The sequence below is a fragment of the Euleptes europaea genome, chromosome 1 (genome assembly GCF_029931775.1).
Source record: "Euleptes europaea isolate rEulEur1 chromosome 1, rEulEur1.hap1, whole genome shotgun sequence".
Lineage (NCBI taxonomy): Eukaryota > Metazoa > Chordata > Lepidosauria > Squamata > Sphaerodactylidae > Euleptes > Euleptes europaea.
The window spans coordinates 47,604,660-47,628,620 of NC_079312.1; the positions used below are offsets into that span (position 1 = coordinate 47,604,660).

General features: G+C 43.7%; 1 protein-coding gene across 3 annotated transcripts in view; it reads right to left on the reverse strand.

The window, feature by feature from the left end:
• CRBN (cereblon) overlaps positions 1-23,552 on the reverse strand; it is a 45,309-nt gene extending 21,757 nt beyond the window's left edge. The window contains exons 1-4 of one of the 3 annotated variants that reach the window (XM_056856474.1): positions 23,455-23,531; positions 8,516-8,625; positions 7,069-7,271; positions 5,777-5,926 (exon numbers count right to left, since the gene is read on the reverse strand). In XM_056856474.1, the coding sequence (XP_056712452.1) occupies positions 5,777-5,926; positions 7,069-7,271; positions 8,516-8,625; positions 23,455-23,518 (527 nt within the window). In that variant the 5' untranslated portion in view covers positions 23,519-23,531. Of the gene's footprint in view, positions 1-5,776; positions 5,927-7,068; positions 7,272-8,515; positions 8,629-23,454 lie in introns of those variants that run through there. The other 2 variants (XM_056856467.1, XM_056856482.1) reach the window with 2 other exon arrangements.
• Positions 23,553-23,961: the final 409 nt, after the last annotated feature.

Sequence of the window (23,961 nt, forward strand, 5' to 3'; positions counted from 1 at the left end):
CTGGTTAACTACAGTAAAAGCTGTAAAAAAAAAAAAAAGTTGCCCTGAAATCCCTGGCAACCAGGGCTGCTGCTTAACCAAATACACTAGTTGAACAAGTGAGGACCCATCATCTCCTTCTCCACAGAGCAGCTGCAAAGGAGGAACAGAAATTGGGTCCCTGTGGCCTCTCAGGCATAGGCACAGCCTACTGGAAAGCAGAACGATGGGAGCCCATGGCCAGAACTGCAGAGACAGAACTCCATCTCCCCACGCTGCCTATCAGCAGTGCAGTGGGCAAGGGGTGTATTTAAAGGACCAGGAACACAGGAGATCAGCAGTTTGGGGGACAGGAAGTATGTTCTGGCTATGTCCAGAACATGGCTCATCCCCACACCCATACCAGGCCAAATACCTCCAGTCAGCTGTGTAGAGGGGCAGTGATGTTCAGCAACCTGGGATCCCAGCCACAAGTGCTGCCTGCAAGCCACCAGCTGGGACTTTGAGCCCGTTCCACCACTGCCTGCTCCCCCTTGAGCAGAGAGTGGCATCCAGCATGCCAGTTAACCGAGTCCCAGAGAACACATCTTTTACTGTACAGTAAATGAATGCCCTTAGTAGCGGCTGCTAGGCAACCACAAAAATATTGCCAGCCTTCAAGTTTGGTTTCCTGTCACTAAAAGACAGTGGGAAGGGCCAGGGCCCTCTGCAGGTCTGAGGGAGGATTTAGGCTCACCACTGACCACTGGGCGACTTGCTACCATCCAACTTGCGTGACTCACCCAGGACTGACTGCTTGTTACTGTTAAAAAGCAGCCATCCCATGAAAGTAAGTGTTATGTAGGAGTTAAAGAGTTTCAGGCTAGGATCTGGAAGAATCAGATTTGAATAATCTTTCTGCCGTGGAAACTCACTGACTCACCATGGGCCAGTTACACATTCTCAGCCTAAGTTATCTCACTGGTTTGTTGTGAAGAGAAAATGGAGCAGAGGAGGAGGATATAAGCTGCATTGGGTCACCATGGGTAGAAAGATGGGGTGGAAATGAAGCAAATAAATACACCTGAAGATGGGGGGGGGGGAGAAGAGATTGTTGGGCAGGAGAAGAGGAGGAAAGGTGGTTATGAGGGTTGCCAGGGGCAGGGAAAGAGGAAAGAGTTTGGGGAAGGGGATACAGTGGAAAATGAGGTGCCCCTGCAAGCTGTGTGGGTTCTCCACTATAAAACTAGGCCTAGCCTGACAAACTAGCACCACAAATCTAGGCCACAGTTTTCCTAGGTACAGGCTGCCAGAGGGAGGGAAGGATGGAAAGCTGAAGACGGGGGCATACTAAAGGTAGGGTGGCTGGTGGGTGGGACAGAGAGAGGGGAGAAGGAAAACAGGAGAGAATATGGGGGCTTTCAGGGAAGGGCAACAGTGTGGGGGTAGGTGAAAATGAGATGCCCCCCCTACGATTCCTTCCAGGTTTCCTGCTTGTATCCATCTATTTTGAAAACTTGCAGTCTGTCCTCCTTCAACATACTTCACAGTAGAAATATGGCACAGAAATCTGTACCCTCCCCAAAAAAACCAGAACTGCATGCCCTTTAAAATGAAGTACTAAACTGACAGCAATAATTCAGTGGAAACGAAGCCAAGCCTGAGCCATATTTAGGTTATGAAGAACGAAGCTGTCTATTTTTCAACACGGATTCAAGAGGGCTTGCAGAATAAGCAGTTTAGACCCTAACTGATAGCATTCCATAAAATGTCTTACAAAAAGAGCAGAACCACCAGAAGTATAAAATTAAATACATTAGCACCAGAATAAAAGTGGATTAGTAGTCACTTAGAAGTAAAATGAATAGAAGCGGCTTGTTATATTCAACAGCGAAATTGGGGGGGGGGGGGAATGCAAACGAAACAAAAACCCAGCCTGCTAAACAAGCATCAACAGTCAGCAGCTGCCGGGATAAAAAATAAAATGTAACCTGCTGCTGAAAGGCCAGCTGATCTGACACTGGCCGTCAGGATCGTTAGATATATTACTAATGTGCCAAAGTTCTTTTAAAGAGTAGAACAGAGTCTTTCACGGTATCAAAATATTTTCAAAGATGGAAATGGCCTTAATGTGTGCTGCCATCTTGTGTCCACCCCACCCACCTACAAGTCCGGATAATTTATTTTTATTATCAAAGATGGAAGAGGACTGCAAAGATGTTTTCATTACATGCACCAGACAATCATCTTCCCCCCTCAAGAGTCCCTTCCAAAAACGGCCTCATATTGACTTCTCATACCAAATCCTCAAATTACTTTTTGAGCCAAAAATCTGAAAGGTCAGAGAGACAGAGAAAAGCGTCTAAAGGATATGGAAGGGGTAAGGGAAAAAACGTGAAAAATGACAAAAGCCCCTCAAGAATACAAAGCTGTATTTCTAAACAGTTTCAAACACAAGATCTGAAGCCCTAGAAAAGTGACAACTGGCATCAAAAGGAATCATTTTTTTCCAAACGTTGTATTCTATTCTTCAAAAAGCGATCTACAAAATATCAATACCTTAGGCAGAATTCTATTGTGCTTCACAGCACATAGCTCAGCTCTAAACTTAAGTTGCATAATCCAAATATCTTACCATTTTGACTCCCTCTAATGCCTCAGGGACACTAAGAGTTTTCCATTAGCACAACTAGTTACGCTCATTCTTTGCTAGGTCTGTGAAGCTTTGGGACAGAGGATGTAATAAATCTGTTTTAATGTTCTCGTTATTTAACATCCCTCCTGCAAACATATCACAGGTACTGCAGAGGGGTAGTGCAGTTTTTTGAACTGCCACACGAGAGAATACGTATGCTTTGTCACAAATACAGTAGCTGGAACTCTAGAGCTCTACATTTATTTAGTATCAATCAATAAGTTTAATACGGTCCAAGACCAGCAAATAAAAGATATACATATACATAAAAAGGATAGCAAGTATATACCCCAATAAATACTTGTCATGAGTAATCACTCACTCATAAAAAGCCGTTGAGAGCATGATTTTAAAATATAATACATAACTGGAATCAACATAAGTCTAAAATCACTCAACCATTGAGTTCAACCCATGCACGCCTAGTCCTCATAGCTTGCCATCCAAATTTGGCCACTTTAAAAGTTAGCTCCATGTCCTTATCTGAGAGCATGTTAGAGAGACGGATTGCTCTGGTTCTCCCTGGAAAACCAGCTATTACAGAGGAAATGGCTTCTTGTAACTTACTATAAATTTTACAGTCAAACATGACATGTTCGAGGGTCTCTATACTCCCATCAGAACAGGGGCATAAACGTTCACCATAAGGTAACTTTTGGTATCTCCCTTCCAAAAGAGCTGAAGGGAGAACGTTACATCGCATCAAGGTGAAGGCCCTCCTGTAGTCTGGATTAACCAAGTGGTTAAGATAAAACATCGGGACCACGTTGGTAAGAGTGTTGCAGTTGTAACACACATTTTTAACTCTATTTAGGTCATGCTGTCTTTCTACATCCAGAACTCTTTGCCTTATCAAGGCCCTGGCCTGTAAATAGTCCATTGATAGGAGATGTTGTGAGAGACCATAGTAGCCTAGTTTGTTCTTCAGGTTTCTCAACCAGGGGGAAATGTTTATTTAGTAAACCAACACACTCAGAGTGACAGCCCAAGATTTTCTTCACAAGACCATGGGTGGCCTTATGTGGTTGGAGGGATGTATGGCACAAAAGCTCCATGCGCAGGGCTACCGGGGGAAGAAATCTGGCTTGTGGCAATCATGCTGTACAGGCATGCGGGGGGCAGGGCTTGCACTATTTTTGCTCCGCTGTCATGCAAGATCATCTCTGGCTGGATAAGTAAGTGAATAAGCAGGTGAGGTAACTGGACTTGGAAGGATTCCTTGTTTCACACTGAATGCTATTTTTTTCTGGGATGGTTTCAGTTTCTGAACCTAGGGTGCAACTTCAGCGTATCATGTTTCAGTTGTTCTAACTTGTGTGAGTGTGTGTGTGTTAAGTGCCGTCAAGTTGCAGCCGACTTATGGCGACCCCTTTTGGGGTTTTCATGGCAAGAGACTAACAGAAGTGGTTTGCCAGTGCCTTCCTCTGCACAGCAACCCTGGGATTCCTTGGTGGTCTCCCATCCAAATACTAACCAGGGCTGATCCTGTTTAGCTTCTGAGATCTGACGAGATCAGGCTATTAATTTACATATCTTTTAAATTACAGTTCACTGCTCTGAATCTTTCAGATGAGGGAGGCAACAAAGTTAATCTTCAGTCATCTTTTCTGATCTCTATAAATGGTCTCAGAATGTTACCATCAATATTCTCTCACACCCCAGTTTTTGTTCATTGTTAAAATCAATTCCTGGATAGGACAACTTGGAAGTATTATATTGTGTGATTATAAGGGGAAGTGTACAAGCGCAAAGATACAATTTAAATGTTATTAAGTAATATTTTGAGATTTCCTGCCAGAAACCCCCAGAGGTTGTTCACAAATTGACAGATATATCTAGAAGGCATCTCCATGATCAGAAGCAAATTATTAATTATTAATTTTCAAGAACAGCCCAGATAAATAAAACTATGCAAGTCAAGTATAAATAGTAGTGCAGACCAACTAGACTAGTCAAGTACTCAGAGACCAGTTTTACCAGGGGTTCCAACCTAGATGAACCTATGGGTACTTTTGGAATTCTGAGAACAAGTAGCGGGTACCACGACAAAATGGCTGCCATGGAGTAGGGGCAGAAGCAATCATAATATGGCTACCATGAGGACTGGGACCAATCACAAAATACTAGGAATATCCACAAAACAGGCTCAAACAGCATGCAGGCAGCCATTTCCAAAAAGACATTTCCAGCAAAAATAAAGGTGCTGCCTCCTGAATCTCCCACTCAAATGATCTGGAAGAAAACCAGCATTTGCTTTGGACAGTAAGTGCAAGAAAACATATCAGGGGCATCATGGCATCCACAGGAACACTGGGATCACTGAGCAACACGTTCATGAATTATACCACTATGAGCGCATTTCTGGGGGGGGGGGCAAAAGTCACCGGGAGGCAGTGTGACCCCGCGCCAGCTTAAGGACCCACTTATCACAGGATAAGGGCCCTTATGCCGGTGCAGAAGGTATTAGCGTTGGTGCCTGGGTGCTGCGGATCTATGCGGGGCTCCCCTGCTGGCACAGCCTCTCCAGTAACTAAATCCTGGAAGAAAATGGTGGCACCAGCATGGGGGGGGGGGGCAGACCCGCGGTGTTCCCAGGGGTGGAGCTGACTTTAGACAGCTTCCTAACCCCTTCCAGCCCAGGAACACCCCTCGCTACTGCAGCAGGGCTACGACACCTTTTTGGTGTCACAGCCCTGCTGTTCTCAACAGGGGCATTTTCCCCATTTTTGCCTTTTTTATTTTAATTCTCCATGGCGGCCAGGAAGCCTCTGAGGAGGCAGTGTGATTGCGCCACTCCTGGCCGCTGATAATCCACCCCCCCCACACACACACACCCAGGAATCGGCTGCCCAGCTCATTCCTAATTTGAGAAGGGGTAATAACCTAATTTAAAAATGAAGCTGGCACGTTCATGTGGATCACTACAGCCCAACATTTTTAGTAACTGTGTGTTGATTGTTGTACACAACATAGCTACCAGTGACTTCAAGAACTTGTACCTGGTTTGTGAATAGCAATTTGTACTGACAAATTTTTTTGAGTGTTTGTACTGACAAGATTATAAAAATCTGTTGTCTACAACAGGTTTCCCCATTCACCCATGGAATATGTGTATTTTCCTACCCATCTGACTGAGTTCTTAGTTCGAGCACCTTAAACCTCTGTCTTCCTATAGCTTTTACTTTAACTGTTTCAATTCCATACTCCCGTTCTTCGCGGTAGGCATAAATTTCAGCAGTCGTTCCAAAATGCGCTTCCCTTTCAGGTATATTACTAAGAGAAAAATACACAAAATAGACATTGTTAACCACCTTTTCAAGTATTTCCTCTCTCCAACAACTTTATTTTTTCCCCTAGAATAAAATTTCACCTTTTTTCAATCTTTAAAAAAAACTGGTACAGTAGTATTCTATACTATTAACAAAAATATAAACATTCATTTGATGACACGATAATGTAGAAACATGAGCAATGTGTCAAACATTTAATCAAATGTAGCGAAGTGAAAAATGTTATTTATGCCACCCAAGATTTTCAACCAATTTCAAAAGTGAGGTTGATATCTCATGGGCTAGGCTTCCCGCTGCCCACAAAATGAATAATCTTCCATGAGAAGACAACCACTCACTTCACAGCAAGGAGCTTTAAAATACAATCCCATGAAAATAATCACACCTGAAATGCATGCATATTCTGCCACTATTTACTACTGCCTCCAATACACTGTCACTCCTTTAATTTTCTTTGTTTTACACTGTAACCTTCTAGGGATAAGGGTTTTCCCTTGTACTCTATAAAGCACCATGCACATTGATGGTGCTACATAAAGAACAAGAACCACCACCAAAAACCCTTCTCTTATATTGACCATATGTGTGGTTCACAGTTTCAGCTTCTTTAGCACCCAAGTAGGGACACTGTATGAGGATAGGTTCCACTTCACTGAGTGGCTAGTGAAGTTGTATATACAGGCATACCGTTTTATTGCGCTTCGCAGACATTTGAGCAAATCTTTGTTTTTTGAGCAAATCTTTGTTTGAGCAAATCTTTGTTTTATTGGCACCATTTTCCCAACAGCATGTGCTCACTTCGTGTCTCTGTATCAAACTTTGGTAATTCTCGCAATATTTCTAACTTTTTCGTTATTTTTACAGTAGTTTATTTTTAGCCCTAATGCTATTGCACTTTAATGGACTATAGTATAGTCTAAACGTAACTTTTACATGCACCGGGAAGCCAAAAATTTTTTGTGACTCGCTTTATTGCATTGTGGAGCTCAGAGTATACACTGCAGCCACCAAGGAGCTTTGGACTGCAGCTAATGAATCACGTTAACACCAATAACCTTCAATTTATTGCTTCCCCTAGATGTAGTATCAATGCCATGTATTTACCAATCCATTGAAGTCTTTTACCTGTATGCAAGAACAGCAAAGGTTCTGTCTTTCTGGATTAAATTCCGCACCATGCTGACCTCTTGGGGGTGAAAGAGCTGCAGAGGTAACGTCTGTCCAGGAATCAACATCACCATTACATGAGGCAAGACTGGAATCGTCTGGCAACTGTCGTCATCATGAACAGTCCTCCCATGAAACTCTTCCATATCAGACCCTAAATACTTTCAAAATTTAAAACATAAAATGGAAATCTTACAATATAATAAGAGTCCTGGGATTTGTTAACACTTTATAAATGTAAAAATTAAGACACCAACTATAGGATGAAGGAAAGAAAACAGCTAATACTGTTCTCCAAACATTTGCAAAAATTGTAGTGGAAGTTTGTACAGTCATAGAATCACTGAGTTGGAAGGGACCTCCAGGGTCATCTATTCCAACCCCCTGCTCAATGCAGGAAATTCACAATTACCTCCCCCCCACCTCCATTTACCCCTACTCCACACCCAGATGCCCCCCCCTCAAAAAAAACCCCTCCAGGATCCCTGGCCAATCTGGCCTGGAGGAAAACTGCTTCCTGACCCCAAAGTGGTGATCGGCTCTACCCTGGGCATGCAAGAAAGGGGCACAAAAGCCAAACACTGATGCAAACCTTCCTGCTCTCCATCTCATGTTCTGCCTAAATCCTATAATATGCAAGAGTGATTGAATGCTATAGCTTGTGCTACTGGTTGGCAAGGTGAAGTTCAGTTAAGTCCAACAAGCAGAACAATAACTTTCTAATAGGTTCCATTTTTCTAGACAGGTGTAGAAATGTCCCTCTGTAAGTGGAAGGGTACCTCTGGAGCAACCTTGCATTCTAACCATCTGTAATTATACTAATATATTCAAAATATTTAATGAAGAAATGCTGAACCAGGTTAGATGAAGGGTAGGGTAGGAATTTTCAAGCATGTAGTGTACATTTAAGGTACACAGAGACAGCTAGATGCACACCTCCCTCCTGCATGATTTGAGGCTTGAAAAGAACCAGTTCTACTAGGATTCCTGGAAACCTCTGGGTGGGGATGGAAACGAGAAAATGCTGTTGCTTTTATCTTGCATAGAAGAGAATAAAGGGAGGCCTCACTTGCTGAAACTGGATCATGGTGGTATAGAAAGAGGAATCCAAGGTGTTAGGGATTATACTCCTTATCAGTTATATAGGCTAATTCAGTCAAATTATCCAGAAGGAGCACTTGTGGAGGGGATGAAAGCTACTAGCAGACAGAAAGCTGTTATAAGCTTTATAAAGGACAGTTGAATTATGGGGAGTATGATGTTTTAAAAAATTTAGTTATATGAATTTGGGTGAGCTGGTCCCATTATAGTGCTTTTCATCTGAGCCCCACGTCATCAACACTTGCAGTTCTGCAGCATGGATAATGATGACGTTGAGGAAAGGAGAATACTGCAGGGCACATACCATGTGTGACGTTGGTAGGCTAGTATCAAAATTAATGATGTTTGGCTTTTCAGCATCCTTGCTGTCTTGATCTTCAACTTCCATTTCAACATCATCCTCTTCATCACTCTCTGCTAGAAAGGCAAAACAGAATACATACATTGGTTAAAAAACAAAACAACCACGAGCATTCAGCTGCCTGAAAGGGTCAATGTTTGAAGTATTTTGGGGGAAAGAATGTCCTGCACGCGTAATTACCATGATGGGTTAAGTTTTCAAGTTTTCTTCTGAGACAATATAAGCAGCTTATACCAAGAGTATAACTTAGTACTGTTTATATTGGCTGCAGGAAATCCTCCTGCTCAGGTAGGAAATCTTTCCCAGATCTGCTAAATAACATCATTTTAACTAGCGATTCCTAGGAGTGAGCATATTGACTTTATATATCCAAAAGCACATGCCACTGAGTTTATAGCCTGTTGATCCCTCACAGTAGGTTATCCTCCATGCGATTTTTTTTCTTTGTATGCTGAGCATTTTCCTTTTCAGAGGTGACGACAGGGAAAGCTGTGTACAAACCTACAAAACCCCACCTAAACAAAGCTCAGAATGCAAAAGATTAAAAAATAAGTTTAAATTTGTGATTTTTACCTCCATAAGTTCTAAACTCGTCAATATTTTCCAAGCTTTTGTACACAACGGAAACAATGTCGGAACAAATTATTGAACACACAATACATTTACTACTACTTTTCAACATTTTCAAAACTATGGATATCTACATGCAAGTTAACGGTGGCCGCCTCTGCAAGGCTTGTTCAAAACGTTTTGCAGGAATTATTTGAGAACATGTAACTCTGTGAAAAATACAAACTAACATTTAGTTGAGTCTTCCTGCAAAGTCACATTTTCTCACCCTGCAACTGCAAAATTCTTTCTTCGCAAAAGTAATTTTGGCCTTAAACCACATTTCATCAGCTTTCGGGGTTTTACCTCATCATAAAAATAGTTGTTATGCAGATGAGCTATCCTAGCCAGCACTCCAGTGGTGCCAATGTCAGATGAATAAAGTCGATATGGCAAGATGTATTTAATGTTAGAGCAACTGCAGTTTATAATGCCTATCCCCTTGTGTGTATGTTGTTCCATTGTTGTGAAACAGAAAATCACTACAAGGGAACATTTAACTATTTTTTCCTTTTCTAATCCTCCTGTAACTGTAGGCCCTTAAAAAAAATCAATAAGAACAAAACCTGGAATATTTGTTTTGGTGTGAGCATTTTGAGCTCCAGCGAGCTGACACTTTATTTTTTTTATATTAATAAGTTGAGATAATTGATGTTTCAAAATGCAGTATTCCTCCGGCAATTGAGTGGCAGAAGAATTGCGAAAATTCTGATAGATTATACGCATATAAGATTTTAATTTTATACATTCCCCATTAAACCAGGAAATTTTAGGTTTATGGTTTATATGATTAGCATTTGGAACGTTAACTTCTTGATGTAATAAATGGGTTACAAATGATATTAAACAATCATAGAAATAGATTGTTTCCTGGGTCTTAGGTGAGTTCATTAATGCACTTTTAAGATCAGTGCTGTATTTAGAGCCAAGTAATTGAGAGATTCTCTGATTTAAATCAGGCGAGCGAACAATCCTAGGGATCGAGTCTAGCCCTCCTTCCAGAGGGAAATTGTGTACCTCACCAAATCTAAAATTAAGTAACAGTGGTAAATGATCACTGAAGATTAGGGTACCTATCTCAAAATTAATAATATTTGGCCAAAAGGAAGGGGGGGATTAGGATGTAGTCAATTACACTACAGCCCCTTGAAATAAAAGTAAATTCTCCAGAGTTGGCATATGTCATTAGGCCATTTAACCAAAATTTATGGAGCTGGACACTTTATTTATGTGCAGCTGGTCATGTAAAATTGAAACAACCGAACCAGGACTAATGTTCAGTCTCTGCTGTACACAAAGAAATGGAAACGTGGTAATTCCATATAACAGGCTCTACTTTGGAATGCAATAGTCTGGAGATGCAATAGTCATATCCCAGTCCCATGGTGACAGCTCCCTTGGGGAAGGAGGTCATCTCTCTGAGGTAGTCCAGGGAAGTTTACAACCAGGGTAGATCAATGTTTTAAAAACAAAATCAATGTTTTTTTAAATCAATCAATTTTTTAAAATAAAAAAATAAAAATTGGATTTTTAAAATTTAAATTGGGTATTTTCTTAAAATGCTTTCTGTGAAAAAAGTGATCTAAAAATAGTTTTCTATCTAAGATACGTTATAGTCCAAAGGTTATTCATCATGAAATAAGGATTAGTTTTTAATTATGTAGCATGAGGCTGTATATTCATGCAATGTTTAAATTTTTTTGGTAAATGAATTCCATTAATCCAAGTTTCTGTAAAATTGCAGTTCTCAAAACTGTGAATTTGTGTCCGCACAGATATCATGCATCTTCTTCACAGCAAAAAAGTTATAAACTAAACATACAAAGTTGAGAAAAAATACTTTAATCCTATTGTTCCTTTGCAAATCTACATACACAGAATCAATCCCATACCTCTTAAGTGCTAAGTTTCAAGAAGTTCAATGAATAGAAGATTGTTTCGAGTAGAATAGATCTGCACAAGGAGCTAAGTGTGAGGAAGGAGGGGCCAACAGTAAAAATGAAAATGAAACCTTTGGAGCAGAATACCCCCCCCCCCCACACACACACACACTCGTCTTGGAATCTTTGTGTGTATAGCCTGTTTATCATATTATTCTCTTCCTGGAGGAGAAAACCTATAATGACAGCAGGCTGTAAGAGATACTTAGTTTGGGAATATTTTAATGAAGTTCCTTTACCTATGGGTAAGGCATACATGCATGCAAAATGCAAACACTGCAGCAAAAAATTCAAGTCCTGGTGGCCCAAATGAAACTGGAGATCGTTCACCTCACAATAATTTCATAATTATCTACTTATGTATTTCTAATAGTGTAACCAAATCAGTATTTTTGATATAACTGTAAAACTAATCTGAAAAATTATTATTCTAAAAACGAAACCATCTGCTTGTAAATATTAAGATTATTCCAGCAAGAATTAGTCTTTATGTAGAAAACCATGATTTAAATCAAGACTTCCTGACTAGAGATTTAAATTGTGATTTAGATCATGATTTAAATCATGGAATCATAGAGTTGGAAGGAGCTGTACAGGACATCTAGTCCAACCCCCTGCTTAATGGAGGATCAGCCTAGAGCAGTGATGGCGAACCTTTTAGAGACCGAGTGCCCAAACTGCAACCCAAAACCCACTTATTCATCGTAAAGTGCCAGCACGGCAATTTAACCTGAATACTGAGGTTTTATGGTTCTTGTAGGTTATCCGGGCTGTGTAACCGTGGTCTTGGAATTTTCTTTCCTGACGTTTCGCCAGCAACTGTGGCAGGCATCTTCAGAGTAGTAACACTGAAGGATAGTGTCTCTCAGTGTCAAGGGTGTAGAAAGAGTAATATATAGTCAGAAAGGGGTTGGGTTTGAGCTGAGTATTGTCCTGCAAAAGTATTGTCCTGTAAGTATCAAGATAATGTGCTAATGAGGGTATGGTATGTTAATATGGAACCATTGTATCCTGAAGTGATCTGTTAATGTGTGTAATCCAAAACTAATCTGTATGGCTATTGTTGAATGTTGTCTTTGTCTGGAGGTTTTTCAGGGCAGGAAGCCAAGCCTTATTCATTCTTAAACTCTCCTCTTTTCTGTTAAAGTTGTGCTGATGTTTGTGAATTTCAATGGCTTCTCTGTGCAATCTGACAAAATAGTTGGTAGAATTGTCCAGTCTTTCAGTGTCTTGGAATAAGACCCTGTGTCCTGTTTGTGTCAGTCCATGTTCAGCCACTGCTGATTTCTCAGGTTGGCCAAGTCTGCAGTATCTTTCATGTTCTTTTATCCTTGTTTGTATGCTGCGTTTTGTGGTCCCGATGTAAACTTCTCCACAGCTGCAAGGTATACGATATACTCCTGCAGAGGTGAGGGGGTCTCTTTTGTCTTTTGCTGATCGTAGCATTTGTTGTATTTTCTTGGTGGGTTTAAACACTGTTTGTAGGTTATGTTTTTTCAAAAGTTTCTCCATCCTATCAGTGACTCCTTTAATAAATGGCAAGAATACCTTTCCTATGGGAGACTGTTTTTCTTGAGTTTTCTGATTTTTGTTTGGTTCAATGGCCCTTCTGATTTCATTCTTGGAGTAGCCGTTTGCTAGCAGTGCGTGATTTAGATGGTTAGTTTCTTCCTTGAGAAACTGTGGTTCACAGATCCGTCTTGCACGGTCCATTAATAATTTTGATTATTCCTCTTTTCTGTCGGGGGTGGTGGTTGGAGTTTTTGTGTAAGTAGCGATCTGTGTGAGTTGGTTTCCGGTAGACCTTGTGACCTAACTGAAAGATACTGCAGACTTGGCCAACCTGAGAAATCAGCAGTGGCTGAACATGGACTGACACAAACAGGACACATGGTCTTATTCCAAGACACTGAAAGACTGGACAATTCTACCAACTATTTTGTCAGATTGCACAGAGAAGCCATTGAAATTCACAAACATCAGCACAACTTTAACAGAAAAGAGGAGAGTTTAAGAATGAATAAGGCTTGGCTTCCTGCCCTGAAAAACCTCCAGACAAAGACAACATTCAACAATAGCCATACAGATTAGTTTTGGATTACACACATTAACAGATCACTTCAGGATACAATGGTTCCATATTAACATACCATACCCTCATTAGCACATTATCTTGATACTTACAGGACAATACTTTTGCAGGACAATACTCAGCTCAAACCCAACCCCTTTCTGACTATATATTACTCTTTCTACACCCTTGACACTGAGAGACACTATCCTTCAGTGTTACTACTCTGAAGATGCCTGCCACAGTTGCTGGCGAAACGTCAGGAAAGAAAATTCCAAGACCACGGTTACACAGCCCGGATAACCTACAAGAACCAATGAACTCTGACCGTGAAAGCCTTCGACAATATACTGAGGTTTTAGTTTAGAAAAAACAACTCATACGTTAACATCTTATGCTCACAAGCATAAAATGATCCAAACAAAGTTAGGAAAGCAATCCCAAGTGCTTTCATTGATTTAAAATTATTTGGCAGAGAATTCCACACTTTAAGGATTTCATTTTCAGAACTAACTGTGCTATCCTTTGTCATCCATAAAATTAAATCATGGCAATGACTGACAAACACCATTTTCCCCATCTGCATTCTCAAAACTCTGCAGGGGGGCTTACTGTTGAGTTGTGCATCTGAGTGGCAAGTCCAAGGCAAAACCTCCCATTCACAAATGGACAACAACCCCCCCCATGCAGTTTTGAGAATCTGGATGGGGTAAATGTGCATCTCAGTGGCAAGTCCAAGGCAAAACCTCTCTTTCACAAATAGACAACAAACCCCCCATGCAGTTTTGAGAATCTGGATGGGGTAAATGTGCATCTCAGTGGCAAGTCCAAATGGACAACAACCCCCCCAATGCAGTTTTGAGAATCTGGATGGGGTAAATGTGCATCTCAGTGGCAAGTCCAAGGCAAAACCTCTCTTTCACAAATAGACAACAACCCCCACCCCCCCAATGCAGTTTTGAGAATCTGGATGGGGTAAATGTGCATCTCAGTGGTAAGTCCAAGGCAAAACCTCTCTTTCACAAATTGACACCCCCCCATGCAGTTTTGAGAATCTGGATGGGGTAAATGTGCATCTCAGTGGCAAGTCCAAGGCAAAACCTCTCTTTCACAAATAGACAACAAACCCCCCCCCCCCCCATGCAGTTTTGAGAATCTGGATGGGGTAAATGTGCATCTCAGTGGCAAGTCCAAGGCAAAACCTCTCTTTCACAAATAGACAACAACCCCCCCCCCATGCAGTTTTGAGAATCTGGATGGGGTAAATGTGCATCTCAGTGGCAAGTCCAAGGCAAAACCTCTCTTTCACAAATAGACAACAAACCCCCCCCCCAATGCAGTTTTGAGAATCTGGATGGGGTAAATGTGCATCTCAGTGGCAAGTCCAAGGCAAAACCTCTCTTTCACAAATAGACAACAAACCCCCCCATGCAGTTTTGAGAATCTGGATGGGGTAAATGTGCATCTCAGTGGCAAGTCCAAGGCAAAACCTCTCTTTCACAAATTGACACCCCCCCCATGCAGTTTTGAGAATCTGGATGGGGTAAATGTGCATCTCAATGGCAAGTTCAAGGCAAAACCTCTCTTTCACAAATTGACACCCCCCCCCATGCAGTTTTGAGAATCTGGATGGGGTAAATGTGCATCTCAGTGGCAAGTCCAAGCGAAAGAGCCGCCCGCCGCCAGCCTCCCGCAAGCCTCCCGCTGCCCCGCTCCGCCACAGCAGCAGCGCCGCCGCCCCACCCAGGCGCCGCTCTGGACCCGCCGCCGCCACCGGCCGCTCATGCTCGGCCCCGAGGGCTGCCCTGCCGGCCGCACCGCTACGCCCGCCGAGTCGCCCCCGCCCCTCGACAAAGTTGGCTGCGGCGCGGCGGAAACGTGCGCCGAGGCCGCGAGGAGGGGCGGAGGAGGGGGACGGGCAGCCAAGGGGGCGGAGGAGGGGGCGGGGGCGACTCGGTGGGTTTAGCGGTGGGGCCGGCAGGGCAGCCCTCGGGGCCGAGTATTAGCGGGCGGCGCCGGATCTGGAGCGGCGCCTGAGTGGGGCGGCGGCGCTGCTGCTGCTGCTAAGGTGGAGCGGGGCAACGGAGGCAGATGGCGTCGAGGCCGCAAGGAGGGGGCGGGGGACGGGCGGGGGACAGGCGGGGGGGCCCGGCGGCTCCACGCGTGCCCATAGAAAGGGCTCGGCGTGCCGCTTGTGGCACGCGTGCCATAGGTTCGCCAACACAGGCCTAGAGCATCCCTGACAAATCAAATCCACCGTTTACCACTAAAACAAAAACAATTAAACACAAGCCAGTGAATACAACAAACATTGAGCAGCCTAAAATGTTACTAACAAAACAATCCTCAAATCAGAAGTAGAACATTAAACAGTTAAAAAAAGATCAAGCCCATAGTTAGAAGCCTAGGTAAAAACAAAAGTTTTGGCCTGGCTCTTACAGGAAAGTAAAGTCAGGCACCCAGTGAGCCTGCCTCCCCAGACACCAGGTGGAGGAAATTCCAAAGGCCAAGCACCGCCTCTGAAAAAGCCCCATCTCCAGTTGCCACCCTCATTACTTCTGCAGGCTGGGGCACAGACACCAGGTTTGAGAGGCAGATCTAAATTGGCAAGCTGGATAGTTTAGGAGGAGATGGTACTTCTGGCACCCTGGCCCCAAGCCATTACGGTCCTTAAACGTAAGAACCAGCACTCTGAACTGTGCACAAAAACCAATGGGCAGCCAGTAATGTACTTTCAGACGTGACATGATCCCCCTACAATAACTTTTTTAAAAAATGTGAACTTACCCAGGCATCACCACTAAGATAGGATACTTTTCAATCTGAAAAAAATCCTATCTTCGATTAATTCCCCCCCCCCCCCACAGAAGGCACACACATAATATTTCTAGAACAACACTGGCTTGCTTTCACCTACCAGGGTTAGGCCAACTGACAGCTGTGAAGTCCACCCACACTGTGGTGCACTGCAGTTACATAATAAAATACGCACGGGCCTGTGCAATTAAGGTAGGCACAGTTCTACTACGGTACTACTTGAAATGACAGTCATGCGCTGGTCACCTGTCCCTTCTGTCAAAGCTCCCTACCACAGACTTCAACACTCAAAGATATTTTCTAATCTAGACCATGATGATATATACCAAGACAAGGTACAGTTATACCTCTGTAAATATAAACAGTATTGGCACACAGTGGGACATGCTATACATAATTTAAAAACGTACAACATTCAAACTGACATTTCCTCACTATCCTGCTACAGCTACAACTATTCTTAGATCATGTCTGGTTTCTAAAAATGTTCCTCTAATATAATTTTGATACTGTTCTTCATAGGAGTCACAATACAGTTCATCCACTGTTGCTTTTCACTTTTTCATGAATATTTTATCATGCTGTGTCAGCTTCCACTATGTTTTCATACACAATGCCCATTTAGAGGAAGAAATCTTGTTGTGTTTTACCTACAACTGTTTAAAGCTTTCTTCTTCTTCTCTCTCTCTGCTACCTATTGGGGTTGCTGTATTTTAAAAATAGGCTATTTACTGTTAGCACTAGGCCACACTTTATTTTTAAATCCAATTCATGGCTGCTCCATTTTGTTTCATCATTTTTACTTATTTCTGCAAGAAAAAGTAAACAGTCCAACTGTGCTGAATGTTGGTTGAAAGAGCCTAAAAGCTTGTGAAGAGTGATGACTCATTTTACTGCAGTGGCACAATGGAAAAAACCAAGAGACCATTATTCTAGACTCATTAATCCACAATACATGCTCACATACTCAGATGGATAAAGACACAACATACCTTGCCCTCCATTATCTGACAAGGGAAGTCACATATATCTGCAATCTCTTAATTCAAGGCAAACACAGAAAAGAATGCATTTTATTTACATTTGTCTTTTTTTCAGGACAAAAAATTCATTTGTCAGCATTCTTGCAATACCAAAGTGTTCTAAGGGTAATGTCTGCATACTTTACTGGACCCATATGATAGTCTTGACTTAAAGCCAGGGCCATTCATAAAGTCCCTTATATTAACATCCTAGTTTTGTTAGTCTATGATCACAAGTCATGGATTCACCATACTGGAAGAAGTACCAAAAATCTTATCTTGTCCAGTGGCTTTCATTTTGGGGGTTCTAACTGGGATGCATACCTAAAGTAGCACTAACCCTACCATTTACTTTTTTAAAAAAGAAGGAGAAACAAACATGTGAAAGAGAGAAAAATGAAGAGATGGAGATATAGGGATAAAACTTTAAAACGATTTTCATGTTACAGGGTGGGCTTAAGAGGTGATCCCAGATCTAAAAACACAGATAATTATGGATCCAGTTCACCGCTATGCCCCATGGAATGAACCCATCCACATATCTACTCCATATAGATTAACCTGCACAATCTGACTCTCAGCAGTGAGAAAACAAAATGCATATAACTTAGGATACCTGCAAGCAAATCATAACAACCCAACACAAGATAAAAGAATAAAGTCAGTGAGGAAGGTGGACTATATATGAAGATAAATAAATTAAAACAATGCAGAGAAAGTCAGCTTCCCACATCCCGTACTCCCACTCAAATGGAATTATGAAATCATGCTTTTACTAAAGGTACATGAGAATATCTGCACTGAGCATTTCTTCTAAATCATTATACCAATATTAAAGAGTCTCACTTTACATAAATCCTGACTAAAATGCCAGCATATTACTGAAAAACATTTGGTAAGCACCTTATAGCTGCAGTCTTATTCCTTTCAGTTTCCTTCTTTAGGGAATACTTATCCTACAGCACCTATGCAAGTGAGCCTCATTTCATCTCCACTTTTCCTTTCAATAAACAGGAGCCAGCCATTTCCAATCCATAATGCTTGCAACCACCAAATGCCTAGTTCACAATTTTGAACTATAAGAAGGCATCGTTCTCAGAAGCAGACGCTTGATTTCAAACCTGAATCCAGTGTTATTTTACTTTTGGTTGTATTTTGATTTACATTTTAAATTTAATTACATCAGACAATCTGAGAAGGCCAGACAGCTGCTTGCAGGACATATGTAAACATATTTATCTTCTGTTTTAGGGAGGAGGCCATACCAACTAGTGTATCAAAACACAAATATGCACTTATCTACTAAGGAATGAACAATAGGGATTTGTTTTTGCAGTTTTAAGTCAGAAAGGATGATCTAGAAAAAAATGACAACTGAGGCATTATGACAGTTACCCTGATGCAGCTCTACTGCCAACTATGATATAGCATGGGTGAGGCTTTCTTAAGAAAGTTGGCAGAAGCCAGCAAAACGTAAAAGCCAGGAGACAGCCCTGCCCAAGAGCAGCAGCAAGTCCTACAAAAGTTGCACCATTACATAAATTCTTGCCATGCTGCCGTGTGCGTCTTTCAATAAACACTTGCAGCTAAGCTGGTGGGAAGATGATAATGAAGATAATTTATTCAAGCATTGCCAGTATATTAATTCCACTTCTTTCCAATCTGCCAGACCCTACCATACTTGCATAAAAAGATAATTCTCCATTTTCCAATTAGAGGTACCGTATTTTTCGCTCCACAAGACGCACTTTTTTCCTCCTCAAAAGTGAGGGGAAATGTCGGTGCGTCTTATGGAGCGAATGTGCGCACAGAGCCGGCTGGGCACGCTGAGAGGCGGCCGGGGAAAGCTGCCTCGTGCCGTTCCAGCGCGCCCAGCCGGCTCTGTGCGCCGGCTTAGCCCGCTTTGTGCGCCTGCCTGCCTCCAGCTGGGAAGCGGGGGGGGGAGCACAGAGCCGGCTGGGCGCGCTCGCCCGCCCCCCAGCCGGCTCTGAGCGCCCGCCCACCTCCCAGCCGGCTCTGTGCACCTGCCCTCCTCCCAGCTGGGAAGCGGGGCGGAGCACAGAGCCCGCTCTGAGCGCCCGCCCGCCTCCCAGCCCGCTCTGAGCGCCTGCCCGCCTCCCAGCTGGGAAGGGGGGGTGCAAAGAGCCGCACCCACCTCCCAGCCCGCTCTGTGTGTCCGCCCACCTCCCAGGGCATTCACTCCATAGGACAAGTTTTTAGAGGAGGAAAACAAGATTTTTTCTTGTTTTCCTCCTCTAAAAACTAGGTGCGCCTTATGGAAAGGTGCGTCCTATGGAGCGAAAAATACGGTAGACAGAATCCTCTATCTGGCCCCTTTCCCTATGTTGAATGATGTAGCCCAGGGTTCCCCAACTTGGTGCCCATCACGGCTTGTTACTGGCTGCCCTCATTCAAATGAAAGGACTTTCCAGAGCTGCAATAGAAACCACAACCCCTGGAGGATCAGCAAGACTTGTGGTTTCATTCTCACTTTGTGCTCCCCCCCTATATTCCCCCTCTTCTCTTTTTCCCTTCCTCCCTCTCAGGCTTTCCCTTCATTTCTTTTTATTTATTTATCATTTAATTACATTTCTACTCTGCCCTCCCCAGCCAAAGGCCGGGCTCATTTTATTCCCCTTCTCATTTTATTCCTTCTGTGATTCTTCTGCAAAGCGAGGAGGAAGATATTGGCTCTGTCTCCAGCAGCAGCCAATTTGGGTTTGGAGCTCACCACCTCCTCTCCAAATCCCAAAGATGCCCACAGGCTCAAAAAGGCTGGGGGCCTTTCACCTAGTCCATCCCTGTTTTAATGGAGGCTCACGGATTACCCAGATATTTATGTGTATTCTCACATATTTTTCAGTTGTCCCATGTCAAAAAACATCCACCATTATACCTCCATAGTCAAGGGAATTCCACATGCTTTTTCACAGCTGAGACACCAAGAGACCAAGTCTCCAGCCTGACCTGGTGTTAATCAAGAAGTCAACCCCGCAAGGAAGGACACTTGCAAATTAAGATCCACAAACCGTTACTGGGTAGCTGTAGCCAAAATAGGCCAAGGTACTGGGTTTAGATTGAAGCCCCCAAAACCAAATAACACTACAAGACTATAATTCATAAGTATTGTTGAAGGCTTTCACGGTCAGAGTTCATTGGTTCTTGTAGGTTATCCAGGCTGTGTATCCGTGGTCTTGGCATTTTCTTTCCTGACGTTTCGCCCGCAGCTGTGGCAGGCATCTTCAGAGGAGTAACACTGAAGGACAGTGTCTCTACACTGTCTCTACACTGTCCTTCAGTGTTACTCCTCTGAAGATTCCTGCCACAGCTGCTGGCGAAACATCAGGAAAGAAAATACCAAGACCACGGTTACACAGCCCGGATAACCTACAAGAAACAATAATTCATAAGGTTTATTAAAAGCAATGTAAGGTTTATTAAAAGCAATGTATACAAATATAGAAGAAAAGCAAAGCGGGGAAGAAAATATTAAAACTAAGTAACTGTCCTAGGATATTTATTCAGGCTTTAGTCCTCTGACCCAGATGTTAACTGGTCATACTGAAGGTACTGGGTCCATACAGAACTCCAAATCTAAAATCTATGCAGCAGGTATTCCAGCTGTACAAGACCCAACCTACAGTCAAAAGGATGGCAAGACGAAAGGCAGGCCCAAAGAGAGGAAGGTCGAAACTAGAATTATTGGTGTTGCTTTATGCCAGGCTCCCCGCAGCTGGCCTGATCCAGTGTGGCCAAGCACTGGCCACTTACTCTTACCCCAAACCACTTACTCTTACCCCAAACTTGTTTTCTTTTTACTCAACATGACAAATACCTTGACTCTTTCTGCACCTTAATGATTCAAATCCCTATCTCCCACTTCAGAGCTCTGTACCCCAGACTCCAATTCACACACAATGACCCAACCACCAGCTCCTTGCACTCATTTCCCTTCCTCTTCTTCAGCTCCATTGAGAACAACATAAAAACATAAAAGTCCAGCAGTCTGTTCACACAGTGGCCAACCAGGTGCCTCTAGGAAACCCACAAAGAAGACAACTGCAGCAGCATTGTTCTGCCTATGTTCCAAAGCACCGAATATAATAGGCATGCTTCTCTGATCCTGGAGAGAATAGGTATGCATCATGACTAGTGTCCATTTTTACTAGTAGCCATGAATACCCCTATCCTCCATGAACATGTCCACTCCCCTCTTAAAGCCTTCCAAGTTGGCAGCCATCACCACATCCTGGAGCAGGGAGTTCCACAATTTAACTATGCGTTGTGTGAAAAAAACACTTCCTTTTATCTGTTTTGAATCTCTCACTCTCCAGCTTCAGCAGATAACCCCGCGTACTGGTGTTGTAAGAGAGGGAGCAAAGCTTCTCTCTGTCCACGCTCTCCACACCATGCATAATTTTACAGACCTCTATCATGTCTCCCCTTAGCCACCTTCTCTACAACTTGCTCTATGGGTCTCACACAACACCAATCCAATCTATTATATGCTGCACAACTGTCTTTGCTTCCTCCTGGGAGGACTAGCACAAATAAAATGGAGGAGAGGAGAACAATGTAAGCCACTTTGGGTCCTCACTGGGGCGTGTGTGTGTGTCAGGATATAAACGAAGAAAATAAACATGGCATGTCACCAACACAGGGCAGAGGCAGAAATTCCACTGGCGAAGCCTTCCCATCACTGTATTCCCATTAGAGGATAAGATGCCATTTGTCCAACTGCTGATAAAGACCTAGGATCCATGCCAAAAAAAGTGGCAGTTCTAAGCTATTTCCCCTACACTTCGTGCTCCCCACCCATATTCAACTTCCTTCCTCTAAGATAATTCACAGTGGGTAGCCGTGTTAGTCTGTCTGCAGTAGTAGAAAAGGGCCAGAGTCCAGTAGCACCTTAAAGACTAACAAAATTTTTTTCTGGTAGGGTATGAGCTTTCGTGAGCCACAGCTCATTTCTTCAGAACTTCTTCATGCAGAAACATCTGAAGAAGTGAGCTGTGGCTCATGAAAGCTCATACCCTACCAGAAAATATTTTTGTTAGTCTTTAAGGTGCCACTGGACTCTTGCCCTTTTCTATTTCCTTCCTCTAAATACATCTGCCATGTCCCAGATGCATCCACGTCAATGCCACAAGGCCCAGCTCCTTGTTCCCCTACTCCTTGCCAAAAACGCCCTAAGTCTCACGCAAAACCTTTTTTTTGGGGGGGGGGGGACTGGCTGTAATGCAGCATGCTCCTTTCCCCCGTCCACCCCACAATACAAGCACCACAAATGCCCTCCTTCCCTTCAGTAGTAGAAAAGGGCAAGAGTCCAGCAGCACCTTAAAGACTAACAAGAATTATTTTCTGGCAGGGTGTGAGCTTTCGTGAGCCACAGCTCACTTCTTCAGAAAGCTCATACCCTACCAGAAAATATTTTTGTTAGTCTTTAAGGTGCCGCTGGACTCTTGCTCCTTTCTACTACTGCAGACAGACTAACACGGCGACCCACTGTGAATTATCAGTGTAGAATCTGGGAGAGTCAGGGCGCTTTCACGCATCTTGAACAATGCACTTTTAACGATATTTGCATGTGGATTTTGCCCTTTCACACATGAAAATCCAGCTGCAAAGGGCATGGAAAAGGGACTGACAGTGGATTAACTCAGGATGGGTGAAAAGTAAGTCAGGTTCGAATCCCCACTCAGCCACAGCAGACGACCTTAGCCCAGTCACTCCTCCTCTGCCTAAGGTCACAGCACCTCACAAGGTTGTTGTTAATTCACAGCGGGTCGCCGTGTTAGTCTGTCTGCGGTAGTAGAAAAGGGCAAGAGTCCAGTAGCGCCTTAAAGACTAACAAAAATATTTTCTGTGGGTCGCCGTGAAAGTCTGTCTGCAGTAGTAGAAAAGGGCCAGAGTCCAGTAGCGCCTTAAAGGCTAACAAGAATTATTTTCTGGTCGGGCATGAGCTTTCGTGAGCCACAGCTCACTTCTTCAGAAAGCTACCAGAAAATATCCCTGTTCGTCTTGAAGGGGCCACTGGACTCTTGCCCTTTTCTACTACTCCAGACAAACACGGCGACCCACTGGGAATGATCTCCTTCCCTACGGTTTTGGTTTACTACCATCCAGGCTCGCCCCCTCTCTCTCCCAGGCCCGTCGCGCCCCCCCCACTTGCTCCTCCCTCCTCGCCCCACGGCTCACAGCCCACCTTGTCACCATCACCGCCCCCCCCCCCCGCAACCCAACCCAACCCAACCCGGCCGTGCTATCCTCGCCACAGTGCGGCCGGCCTATCCGACGGGGCCTTCCCAGCTCCTGCCCCCCTTCCTAGCCACACACACACACACACCGGCCTCCTTTTGCGTCACCCTCCGCCTCCCCTGCTGGGCCTCCGGGCCGCCTCTTCCTTTGCCGAGCGGCCATTACCGGGAATGAGCTGCAAGTGGTTCCCCATGTTGTCCTCCTGGCCTCCGCCTCCGTCGTCGGCCATCGCTGTTTACCCGCAGAGGAGCCTGGGAAGGAGCGGGGGGGGGGGAAAGGAGGCGGCGCTTTGAAGAGGCTCTCGCCCGGCCCCGCAGCGGCCTCTAGCGGCCGCGAGGGGAACGGGCTTTTCGACGCTCCTTCCTGGGACGCGAATCGCAGGGCGGGCGGGGAGTGCCCGGTCCTCTCTTCTGAAAGCTCATCTCCTGCCAGAAGATATTTTTTGCAGTGGCTCCCAACCTGTTTTTTGACCAGGGACCACTAGGACTTTTCTGTTCGGTGCAGGGACCCCAAGGTTCAAAATAAAAATTCCGAGGATTTGAAAATAAACTTTAATCATAACTCAAAAAGGGCAAGAGTCCAGTAGCACCTTAAAGACTAACAAAAATATTTTCTGGCAGGGTGTGAGCTTTCGTGAGCTCACTTCTTCAGAAAGCTCCTACCCTACCAGAA